The sequence below is a fragment of the Canis lupus genome, chromosome 9 (genome assembly GCF_048164855.1).
Source record: "Canis lupus baileyi chromosome 9, mCanLup2.hap1, whole genome shotgun sequence".
NCBI lineage: Eukaryota > Metazoa > Chordata > Mammalia > Carnivora > Canidae > Canis > Canis lupus.
The window spans coordinates 34,376,980-34,390,184 of NC_132846.1; the positions used below are offsets into that span (position 1 = coordinate 34,376,980).

The following is a 13,205-nucleotide window of genomic DNA, read 5'->3' on the forward strand; positions in this document are numbered from 1 at the left end:
GAGCCTGAAGTGGGGCTCGATCCCAGCTGGGATCATGACCTGAGCCAAAGTTAGACACTGAGCCACACAGGCACCCAATTTATTAGCATTATAATATGGAAGACTACTTCTATACATTTGTTAATTACAGGAATTGTTTAAAGAAGTGATGGTTGACGTTCACCGGTCAAACAGGACAGAAGGGCATCCCAAGGGCAACATCATATCTGTGCAGGTGTGTCTGACAAAATTCCAGAAACCTGAACATCTAACATAGTATATACATGGAATATTTTTTTGGTTCCAAATGTTTGACATTTGGTTAGGTAGATAAATACAAATTTGTAAGGAAAATAATTATTGCTATATTTAACTTCCACCCTAACATACAAATATAAAAGCATTTCTGCCTACTAAATCTACCTCCACTCTATCTCCCCTTCTCCCCTGCCTTGATAATTTTTATGCATATTCACACGTGCTAGTATGAAATGTGCTTCTGTATGACCAATGAACAAAATAGAATGATGTGTAAGTAGGATTACATGAGTATATGTGAAGAACTTCTGTAACTTGATGGGGTAATACATGTTATACATAGTTGATGAACTAAAGTTTTCTCTAATTCACCCACAGTAGAACTTCTACCTTTGGAACATATTAGCCTTATTTCATTTGAGTATATATACATGTACACATAAACGGGTATAAGTAAGTAAAACAAAAATATAAGCTCTCAAGCACTAGTCTCACCTATTAGTTTACAAACCTTTCCCCCACCTCCCACATCAATACTCTGAACTTCTTGAGGATAATGACATTTATCTTCCCATCTTTGTATTCCCAGTACCACCAGAAACAAAAGAAGCTTAGTCTTGATTCAGTGAAGTAGCAAAATGTTAAATACATAATAAAGCAGATTGTCTTTCCACCTGAAACAAATCAATGATGTTTGAGTGATTATGGTTTTGCATGTGTGTATAAAATGTTCATTGTGCAAACAGTGGTTCAGTCCACATTTAGCACAGGTGATTTCTGCCCTGTGATTACCATCTTAGCACTATTCAGAGAAATTGTCCCCTATTTGTGACACTTCTTCAGGCTTACTATGTGGAGCTTTGGCTTAGCCTGTTAGACCAGCAACAGCTGAGGCCTGCAGTTGCTGCCCATCATAGGATACATTCTTTGCAGTTATGCTTCAGTGAATCTTAAAGCACTTGGCGCTCCCTTAGAAATCCTTTCTGGAACTCATTCTACGATAGCTTTGTGAGTTCCCCACTATTCACCAGATTTGATCCTGATTTTGTTCAATATAATATGACCTGATAGACTATGACACCTCTCATCCCATAAAGCCACAGCTTTCAGTGGTTCCCATATACTGATGAAATAGTCACTAGTATCCAAGAATTCCAAGTGGTTATTTTGGACATATCCATTAACCATAAAGGCAGAGTGGTGTAGAGGAAATACACAATCTTTAAAGTCCTACACAGCTGATTTCAAAACCTGCCACTTATAAGCTGGGTGGTCCTGAAAAAATTACTTCTGTGATCTCTTTCCTCCTAGCTCCATAGGATTATTGTATTGAATGATACCAAATTCCCTGCATAAGTATTTCAATCCATGTTCTTTCTCTTGTGGATCAAAAGTTAAGAATGGCCTTTTCATGCAACTCTTTCTGCCTATAATTAGATGGTTATAGCTTCAGATTATCAAAATTATGAGTTGTCCATTTGACCTTGGTGGAGTTTTTTGTTTTTGTTCTTGTTTTTATAAGTAAGCTCTATAACCAACATGGGGCTAGAGCTCACAACCTCAAAATCAAGAGTCTCATGCTCTACTGACTGAGCCAGCTAGGTGTCACTTTTTGGCCTGGGTTTTGAATGTTCAGCTTATACCATATACAGGAATGCCTATTCCACTGCTTGACTGAATCCTTGGAATTAAAACGGCTGTAGAATTGAGTAGGGGTTTATTTATTTTTATTTAAATTTTAGTTAACATACAGTGCAATATTGATTTCTAGAATAAAATTCAGTGATTCATCACATAGATGTTAAGTGTTTTATAAACTTTACCAAAGTTTAATAATTCATCATTCATGGAAAGACATTCACTCAAAATTCATATTATGAGTCATCTGCCAAAAGCTAGATTGAATGAAAATAAAATCCATACACAGGAACATTGAACAAATACAGTAATAGCCCACAAACCTTTAATAGAGCTTAATTCTGGAAGGCTTTTCTGTATGTCATCCAAGATGTAGTCTGTGCCTTTCATAACTAATTGTTAGATGTGAAAGTCATTTTTTCATTAGATGAATCACTGATTAAACCTGAATCTGATGTCTGGTAAGGAAATGAATATATCCAGAATATTCTGAAACACACATTTATGTGACCTATGTGACATTGAGTATAGGAAAAAATGTAAAGACTAAGTGCTTGCTTTCCTAGAATTTTGAATATAAAAGGTAGAGAAATGCTTTAAGTATTAGCTGTTATCTGTGGGATTTTCTTGAAACACTTTTTCCTATAAATAATAAAAAAAATTGAGTTAGTTGATAACATAATTTTTGTAATGTCTAATTGCTTGATTTATTGATTTGATAAAACAACTGTCAAATTTAGCTTCCTGGAAAAGAAAACAATAGCACTTAAATCTTAGTAATGCTAAAAAGGGTTGAAAACCATTTGTTCTTTCCCCCACAGAACATGGACATTTTGTTTTGTTTTACTGGCCCTTTTGCCCAAATTAGCTCTTGAATAAAGTACCCTAAGCTGCAGCTGCAGAGTTCTAATAGCAGGTGGGCATACTCCTTCATCTTCCCCAGGTCTGAGTCTCAACCACAATGCCAACCAAGCCTCTCTGTTGTCTAAAAGTGGAAAAGGATAACTCGAGGCTTTTGTGGCCCTCAGGGAACTCCCGCTGAAGACCACTCCCCATAAGGAGGGAGGGCCTTGCTAACTTCCCAGTCCTGCATAGGAGGGTTCCATCGCGATGCCCAGTTGGTGGCGCCTGAGAGCTTCCTAGGGGCTGCAAGAACCCACGGCTACTAACAGGTATTTCTCTTTATATTTCTGTTTCTACCAAACGTACTGATTTTACATTTTTAATAGTGATATAAAGTTTCCTGCTTAAATTTAAATTAATGAGTATATAACAGTATTAACTATAAGGAATTAAAATTAAATTTAAAAAGTAAATTGAAAATGAACGTATATAAAGAAAGATTGAATAAAGAATAGTTCAGGTGGTATATGGCAAACAGGTGGAAATGCAGATGAGTGCACAAAAATTATTTGGGGGCATTTTGAAAATCAAAGTTTGACAGGGAATCAAAAATAGAAATAACTCTTCATTATGCTACTCAAGATAGTTTTTCAATAAAGTCCTCAGAGGGGCTTATAAGCAGTGTAGTCTACGGAGCATATGCTCTGGCTTCTGGGTTAGGCAGACACAGTTCAAATGCCATCTCTGTAAGTCAACCTTGGGCCCAAGATTCTCATTTGTAAACTAGGAGTCTTAACCTCATAAAATTGGTATCTGAATTAAATGACATAGCACGTATAAAAAGAAAGTAGTGGTGCTCATTCATTCCTTTTGACTCACCCTTGAATAATGTCAGCTGTTTCTCTTCGTGACTTCTAAACTGGAAGTAGGTCACAATTATTTCTATTCCAGTCTTTTTTTGGTAATATACTAGCAAAATAGAGAAAAGCAGCATATTGAACTTCCCACATTTAAAAAAAATAATTAAAAAAAGATTCCCACATTTACTGCAGCACAGAGAAATCAAAAGTTTGTGTTAGTGTCAAAGTCAGATGTAGATTTTCATCTAGTTAAGGTAACCAACCTCACTGTTTCTCCTTATATGCACACAATAAATGAACTGACACACACGCATACATTCTTGTAACAAGTAATTTTGCTCTCTCTGCTTTGGTAATTAAAAACTAAGAGCTGAAATGTTGACATTTATTCGACCTTTTTTCAGAACTTTTTAAATATATTTTTGTTATTATCTTTGTATTCCTTTTACTATCCTCTACTTTCTCTTTGTTGTCATGTATCTATTTTTTATTTTGTTATACTACCCTATCCTATTATATTGATCTTTATTAACTGATCTTTATTGTCATTAAATCCTTTATTGTTGGTTTCTTAAAATCATTTTTGGAATAGGTTAGGAATAATTATATATGTAAAATAGTGTCATTAATCTACCACTGATAATGTTCTAGGCAAAATTTAAGAGAAAAAGATTGGGGAGAATTTAAAATCTTGAAACTGGTCATGTCAGACAGTTCTCTGGTGACTTCTAACTTTAAGCAGTTCATTCTTGCTAAAATACAGTGAACTTAGTTATGCCACCAATCATTGCTTTACATCAAAAGCCATTAGAATCTGTTTGACTATTTTTTTTAAATGAGACTCACTTCACTAACTCTACCAGCTTATGTATTCAAATACGTATTGTCTTTCAAATTAGTCTCCTCTAGAGATGATTCTAGTGAATCTATCATAGCTAGAAAAATAATGAGGGGACTTGTCTTTGCGAAAGCCTTCAAAGCTAATTTAGAAGCAACAGAAGAAAAATGAACTTTATGATTACCTCTTCTCTTTAAATAAAACCCACTTTATCTATCTTAATCAACTGTCTTATATATTCATGGGACTCAATTTTTAAGAAATCAAATATTTGGAAGGATATGTCACATGATTTGAAGGCCATTCACAAAAAGGAATTTCTAGGAAGATTGGTACAATGACAGACTTAATGCAATAAGTAGTTAGCAAAAGAGACTACTTTGAAGTTCTGTTGCAAGTTTGGGTGTTTGTTTTTAAAAGCATCTCAGTAATAAGCACATCCTATACAGCATAATTTACATGTTTCTAGGAAGCCAAAATATTTTCAATGTCAGTATTTGAGTTTTGTTTGATTAAGGCATAAAGATAAATTTTTTAAATAAAAATAATAATTGAGGGTCTTTATAGCAAAGATCTATTTTGACAGGAAAATTGCAGCAATTGAACCTGTAGTGTATAGGACTGAGACTGTCTAAAATGAAGGGAAAATAAAAGAGTATTTATGCCTGTGTTTTCATATTTTAATTTGAATATGCTATCAAGAGAAACTAAAAATTACGTTTTATCGGTCATTCTTATAACAATCTTGTGATTATTTGTATTTAATGTTAAATATTACCTGACATTTTTACTTCAATTATTTTTAGCTATTCACCCACAAATGTAGTAAGGCTGACATAATTACCCCCTTTTAATTCACAAGAGACATGTATTTACCTATTTGTTATAAGGCTTTTCAAGCTAGCATGCTGTTACTGTGACAAGACTACTTTGAACACGCAGTAGGTAAAATAATATCGTTTATTGCACAGCAATCTCAATAGTTGAATGTTAATTTAACCAGTAAAGACAAAGTAATTGTAATAATATGAATGCCTTTCTTCTGATGAAGTTAAAAATGGAACTCAAATTGTACTTATATGGCTCATTGGCTTAGTAATCACTGGAAAAATCAACCACGGTGGAAAGCCTATTTGCAAAGCTGCAACTAGTTACTAGAGATCCTGGTTGAAGATCTCAGTGTAGAATCAGTGTAGATATTAGTGGCATGCTAGAGTATTTGACACCCAGAGTGGATTATTTTTAATACCTATCACCTCCATGTGACAAAATTATTTTCAGTGATAATCATGAAAGGAATAAGAATGATGTCCAGAAAAGAAGTGCAGATAGTGAAAATTATGGATATTTTGGGAGTTATTTTACTGGCTTAATAATCATGCCAGTGAAAAAAATATATAAAATGAAATATTTATTACATATCACATAAAAAATACTAATACTTATAAATAAATGTATTGTAAAAGGGCGAATTTATTTATTTATTTATTTTTAAAGGGCAAATTTATACTTACATAGTGGTAACAGTAATGCATAATCACTTTATGGTAATGATATGATTTTAATAGAATCAACACATCTGCAAAAGGTACAATTTAAACAGCTAAGTTATACCACTGATATAGCATTCTATTTCCTGAAGTTATTCTTTAGTTTAAAACAAATGATTAATAATAAAAAAATATTATTCAAATTTAGTAAAAGATTTGATGTTTGAAATAAGATTTACACTGCTCAAACAAAAAGTTCACACTTCAGATTTAGCATGTTGTCTCACTGTTGTAATAAAAACTTCCCAGAATGACTGGATCAAAGTGACTCAAGTTCTGTTTTTAATCTTTAAAATCACTATGCTAAATTATTAATTTCAAATATATTCTTTAAACACATGATTATGTTGTACCACAAAATTTGGAGGCAGACATTGCTTTCAGAGCAGGCTTTAACAATCCTCAACTGCTCTTACTGTGGAAAGGAATGAACACAGCCAAGTCCATGTGTGGGGGCCGATGGTATAATCGGGAATCCTCCAAATTAACTTACATATAAGATGCATTGTTTATTAAAGGATAAGTTATCAAAATGTACTAATCTGAAATTTACATTTTTTTTCAACTCAATAATCAGTAATTATTTAGAATTTAGACCAAAAAGAGACAGTTTTGGAGAGGATTGCTTTGCACTAACATTGTTTAGGATTGTTGGCACATGGCAATAAAAAGCAGACCAATGTTTTGTCAGTTTTATTATTGTGTTTACGCTTCTCTACAGACAATGCCTACCTACATCAGGAAGTGATGACCCTGCCCTCAACACATGACAGCATACTTTCATTTCATCTCAACCTACAAAACATGCTTGGTTTTGTGCCAGGTACATCAACTGAAGAAAACATGCAAAGATGTTCTGCACCAATCTTTACATGTTCATCAGTATTCATTTAGTGAGGAGAGCCAAGGGTTAATTAGTAAAATTAACAGTTGTTAAATAATTGTGTGTCACTGCTTCCCAGGGCTATTGTACAACATGATTAGTTCTGCATCATATCCCACCATTAACACTATATAAAGTCTTTTTTTTTTTTTTTTCTAACCCAATAACCTGGAGAAGAAACTCAGAGCTGGCCTTCAGTTGGCAGCAGGCTCTCAGCATGTTTGCTCCATCTTTAAGCACATTCCTGGTTTCCACTCTGTTCCTTCCCCAAACCTAGAATCTCAGTGCTACTGTGATCCTAGATTTCTGGGATTACTTCCAAAGTTTATATGTTTAAAGTATTAGGAACCTTGTGTGTTCCACCAGTCAGAGGATTCACTTTTCAAATAGGAATCCAGAGTGAGTAGAGCTTAGCACAAAGACCAAAGGTGCAATTTCTGACAGAGTGTTCTGTATCTTGGGTTTAGGGCCTTCATACCACCTTTCAGATCACACCACATCAACCACACTCTGTTTATCTTACTCACATGGTCCATCTGATACAAAGACAGTCCATGTCATTACCTCAAGATTGCAAATGGAGCATTAGGACTCAAAGCTTATGAGAGCTTGTATCTTGATTAGGACAAGTTTTCAAATCTTTTTATAAAATCACAAGGCTTTTCTATCCCAAAACTAAAACAAAAGGCAGTGCTGGTGACTATACAATCATGACTATATCACTTATTTTCTTTTTAAAGATTTCCTATATACTTAAGAGAGAGAGCATGCTCTAGCAGAGGGGAGGGGCAGAGGGAGAAGCAAACTCCTCGCTGAGCAGGGAGTTAGACTGGGTCAAGATCATGACCTGAGCCTAAGGCAGACTCTTAACCAACTGAGCCACCCAGGCACCCTATGACTATATCACTTATGTCAGTTTCTTCATCCAAAAAATGTGGGAAGAAGGCAAGATGACTAGATGATCTCTAGAGTCCCTATTACCTTCTATATTTCTATTGTACATATAAAACAAATGTTATAAGCCAAATTTTATCATCTGTGGGCACACAATTTTGGGAAAAGAGAAGAGACAAATTGTTAATAATAGGAAAATGTGATGGTGGTGACAATGATCACAGGACTCATGGTTAGGAAAGCAAATTGTGGAGTTATAATAATCTTTCCCTTATGGAAGTTTCTTGATTGGGTTTCTCTCTCCCTTTCCTTTTACTTTCCCTTGTGGTTTTTGTTGAACCGTGGCCCACCATCCCACACCTGGGGGCTCTTCTTAACAAATGTTAACAAAATCACTAAGAAAAATATATAGTATGTCAGTAGTGATAAATTAGAGTTAAAAAAAAAAGAATGAGTTCTGGGGGAATGGAAGTGGGGTACGATTTTTAAATGTACAATTGTCACAGAAACTGAAGGCAAGTGTGGTGGGGGCAAGAGTGGACATTCTGATAATCAGGAAGACAACAGCAAGTGCTATGAAAAACAGCTTCTGCACCATTCAGGAAGTGACTTTGCTTGTTGCAAAACAACAGGTGTCCCAAGGACAGGTGAAGTTGTAATTGAGAAGTACTTTTACTTTTTAAAATCAGTATCTTCATACAAACTAAATGATTTTAAAACAACTGTAGTGGGGCGCCTGGGTGACACAGTCAATTAAGAATCCCACTCAACTTCGGCTCAGGTCATGATCTCAGGGTTGTAAGATCAAGCCCCACATTGGGGCATGATCCATGGAGCCTGCTTAAGATCCTCTCTCCCTCTCCCTTCCTCCCTCCCCCCCACCATGCTCCATCAATCAGTCAATAAGATAAAAAATAAAAACCTCCCTAAAAAATTAAAAAATAAAACACCTGTGGCAATTTCACAGAATACCTAAATTCTAACTACAGTTGCAAACTACCTTCTGAAACACCAACAAAATCCACGAAGGATAATAATGCTTGAAACATCCTATTCTAGGGAATGCTGTTTCTCAGTAAGATAGAATCTATTATTTGAATTGACATTTTCCTTTTTTAGCTTTCTATCAGTAATTATAAGATTTAAACTGAGAAGTTACCTGATTCCTGGAGGTGTTAACTCCAGGGAAGGGTGATGAGAGAGGTTTCTGGGTTGAACGCGTTTTGATCTAGTTACTGAGGCCACCTCAGTAACTAGATCAAAACCAGCAGATGTTCTGGTGGTCATGGGGTATAAAACAGGAAAAATCTTACACTGGAGTTGCACCTTGGGTCAAAGCTAGCTCCAGGGAAAAGGAGTTGGCCTTCGTCTAAGAACTCCTCTGTCCTGCACAGAGATTTCCTTGCACCATAGGTGGGGCCTGCTGGACAGTGGAACACCCATTTTTCAACAGCAACTCCGTGTGGCAATAAGAGGCAATAGCAGTAGTGGATTGGTATGATCAAGTATCAGTATTCCACTTTGTGGGTTGAAGAAGTTGAACCAAACAAAAGTCTCTTGTTTTGGTGTAGCTATTATTTGTCCATATTTATCCATATATTTATGGATGATGCATAGAGGAGGTCAGATAGTCGCATCTCCAAATTGCAAAAACATCTTTTACTTCTTAAACTGAGATGAAACAAAGTGAACTGTTTTTCTATCACCCAAGTAAAGTTTAAATCTTGGTCTCCAGGGATCCCTGGGTGGCGCAGCGGTTTGGCGCCTGCCTTTGGCCCAGGGCGCGATCCTGGAGACCCAGGATTGAATCCCACGTCGGGCTCTCGGTGCATGGAGCCTGCTTCTCCCTCTGCCTGGGTCTCTGCCTCTCTCTCTCTCTCTCTCTCTCTCTGTATGACTATCATAAATAAAAAATATAAAGAGCAAGTCAATTATATTTTAATAAATAAATAAATAAATAAATAAATAAATCTTGGTAGTCATTGCACACAAATATTTAGTTAATGCCATACAAATGCATAATGTTCTAGGCTGATTCTGAACATAGATCATAATAACTAACATTTGTTAAGCATTTACTGTTGATTAATCCCTAGGCCTTTTTTTCTTTTAATTTTCCCAACAACCCATGGAAGTTTGGTATTTCCATTTTGTAGAGGAGGTAAATTGGAGTTTGGCAGGATGAAGTGGTAGACCAGAATCTGGGCACAGGGCAGCCAGTGTCAGGAGCTCTTTTTATACAGTGCCTTCCAGGAAGTGAACCCGATTCTTTGGCAGTTGGAATAAGAGATCTTACATCTGTTTCCAGCACCATCCCCACCAATTTTTCTCCTTCCTTAGGTAAGAGTGAGGTTACTTTAAATACTGAAACTACCAACATTGATCCAGTCCATCTAGTCCCTAAATTAGGTTGGTATGACCATTTCTCTGCTCTCATCTTTCATAACCCTCCCTTTTACAAACTCTACCATTCAGTTTATGTGTCCTTTCCAGCAAACCTGCCAGTGACACTTCATAGTCATCTATAAAATACACTTTTGGTCCTGACTCCTTTCCACAAACAAACGACTCACTAAAATTTCATAATCAAGAGGTGAGAAAAATAGAAATGTAATTCTTTGAAATGTCTCCTTTGGGTTCAGGGAATGTACATTGTAGGGGCTAATTGTCAGAAAGTTTAATTGTTACCCTGTATCAAGCTTCCCTTGTGTGCTGGAGCACACCATAGGTGCTAATAGTGAGAAAATTTGACTGTAGCTCTGCTGTGCTCTCTTCATTAAGCTAATGGAACATTTTCCTTTCATTTTCTCCCTAGGGTGGCTGTAGGAGTACAACCTTATAATTGTTGCTCTTACTGTAATTGGAGGTGGTAGGAGTATATATAATCTTATTGTCTTTCCTATGTGGTGGTAGTTTATTTATGACCTATTGATAATTCCCAGCCAGCAGCAGAAAACTCAGTGAGTATTACATTAGCATTCCCTCCTAGGAGAGTGCCTACCAAACAAAGACTATTATTAACCAGAAGGTACACGTACTAGGGATGGCCCATCATACCAAATATAAACTTCATCACTGCAGAGATTGACCCCTCTGGTTATCATGAGAATGTTTCCTTTTTTCACTATAATTAATGAATTCTTCATCTTTACTTTTCTTTAGATTTATTAACAAAGTTTCATGAAACTTTTTGGGAGGCTCTCTCAAAGGCCAGTGCACATCTTCAAAGTAATGAGGAATCTTAGTTGGCCACTGAAGTCCTTAGAGTGTAATGGGCCATGAGAAAAACATTAAAATTTACCCTCCACCACCCTGATTCAGGGCCCTGGGTGGTGGACTGTATGCATAGTCAAATATCAGCACTGTCAAAACTTAAAATCTGCAAATTGGGATGTGGTCAGGTAACTGTTATGTGGCGAGCACAATACTAAAAATCTTCACAGATAATGCTTTAGTTTTATACTCCTATAGTAGTGCAGAATAATAGCTCCCAAACATGTCTGTGTCCTAATCCCTGAAACCTGTAAGTCTCTTTCTTACCTTCTATGGCAAAAGAGTCCTTGCAAGTGTGATTTAAGTTAAGGGTCATGATCCAGAAAGAATGCATGCAGTCCTGACAACCACTTAGGACTTCTGACCATCAGAACTGTAAATGAGAAGTCTGTGTTGTTTTAAGCCACTAAACCTGTGGTAATTTGTTATAATAGCAATAGGACACTATATAACTCTCAACAGTTTCACAAAACAGACTCATCATCTCCATTTTACAGATGAGGAAGCTGATATTGCAGAGATTCAAATGGCTTGGCTTCACCCTGCTTCCTCTCACGATGCATGGGATATAGCTAGTTTTGAGTAGAACTGTGTTTTCTCTTGAAGCAGACGGGTTTTCCCAAGGTTCTGGAAAAGCTGCAAGATAGCATGCATTAGATAACTCACTAACTGCACATCCACCCTTTTGTCTTCAGTCATCAGGTTAGATGATTTTTTTTTTTAAGATTTTATTTATTTATTCATGAAAGACACAGAGAGAGAGAGAGGCAGAGACACAAGCAGAGGGAGAAGCAGGCTCCATGCAGGGAACCCGATCCCGGGACTCCAGGATCACACCCTGGGCCAAAGGCAGGCACTAAACCGCTGAGCCACCCAGGGATCCCCAGATGACTTTTTTTTTTAAAGATTTATTTATTTGTTTGAGAGAGAGAACAGCAGTGGGGGCATAGGGAGAGAGAGTCGCAAGCAAACTCCCTGTTGAGCACAGAGCCCAACACAGGGCTCAGTCCCAGGACCCTGAGATCATGACCTGAGCCAAAATCCAGAGTCAGGTGCCTAACCAACTGCACCACCCAGGTGCCCCCAGGTTATATGACTTTTTAAATGAGCCTAGCTGAGCTTTTTATTTTCTAAAACGTTGACAGTTTGGTAAAGATTAACTCAGCACTTCTGAAACCAGAGCTGCTTATATTGCTCTCTCTTTTGGCAGACATTTTCCTTTGTCTCACCATTTAAGTTTAGACTCAAAAACTATTTATACCAGGAGGGAATAAAGTCTGTGAGGAGAAGGGGCATAATGTGTTTCCCAGTTTGTAATAGTAACTTCAGCCAGGTACGGTCTTAGAGACAGATGTCATATTCCCATTTCAACTTCACAGCTCGCATAAATGGAGAGCATACATTTGGGTAGTCAATGGTCATTTTCCATGTCCCTAGCATCATGATTCCCTGGGTTCTGCAGCAAGTCTAGATATAGAGATCTGAGCCTGTAAGTTTGTTCTTGTTTTAAGCACATTTAGCTCTATAGAAGATAAATGTTTGTTACACATCTTCCCTAGCCTGAGGGAATATTCTTCGCCTTTCTGTGTGGTCCAAGTGAGGGCAACCCCATGTGACCTAGGCATGGCCAATCAGAATACAGTATGTTAACTCCTGACCACAGTGATTGGTTCAGGGATCAAGAAAGATGGCTCAGAGCTCTTGGGCCTTTACTGCCAGAGAAGGAAAAAAATTTCTCTTCCTCTTTGGGAAGCTATCAGAGTAACAAAAGCCTATGATAATCATGCATCTTGTGGCCATTTTTACTGAACATTTGAGGCAGTCATTTGCTGCAAGAGAGAGCAGCCAACATCCAGGAGCTGAGAATTGACAGAAATCCCAGTACATAAGCTGACAAAATACTCTTTTCAAATTTAAGTTAGATGGATATGAACTTATCATTAAAATATGATTTTTTTAATTTAATTTTTCAAAAAGGTGATATCATACCTGAAGAAAATGGCATAAAGCAAAAGCCTCCTCTCCATATTGTCTCATCTGCCCATTCCCACCACACAGGTTAATAATGGTCATTCTTAATTTTTGTATGTAACCTTACAGGTTTCCTTCATGCATGTACCAGCAACTATAAAAATACATCTGTATTTTCTCTATTTTAGCACAGAAAGTATCATTTTTGACATTGTTCT

At 36.7% G+C, this 13,205-nt stretch overlaps 1 protein-coding gene across 5 annotated transcripts in view; it reads left to right on the forward strand.

Annotated features, from left to right (window-relative positions):
* Window positions 1-13,205, forward strand: part of AP5M1 (adaptor related protein complex 5 subunit mu 1) — a 58,265-nt gene that overhangs the window by 27,004 nt on the left and 18,056 nt on the right. The window contains exon 8 of one of the 5 annotated variants that reach the window (XM_072838704.1): window positions 131-149. The exons of the other annotated variants lie outside the window; for them this stretch is intronic. Within the exon in view, the coding sequence (XP_072694805.1) occupies window positions 131-132 (2 nt within the window). The 3' untranslated portion in view covers window positions 133-149. Of the gene's footprint in view, window positions 1-130; window positions 150-13,205 lie in introns of those variants that run through there. 5 annotated transcript variants of the gene reach the window in all.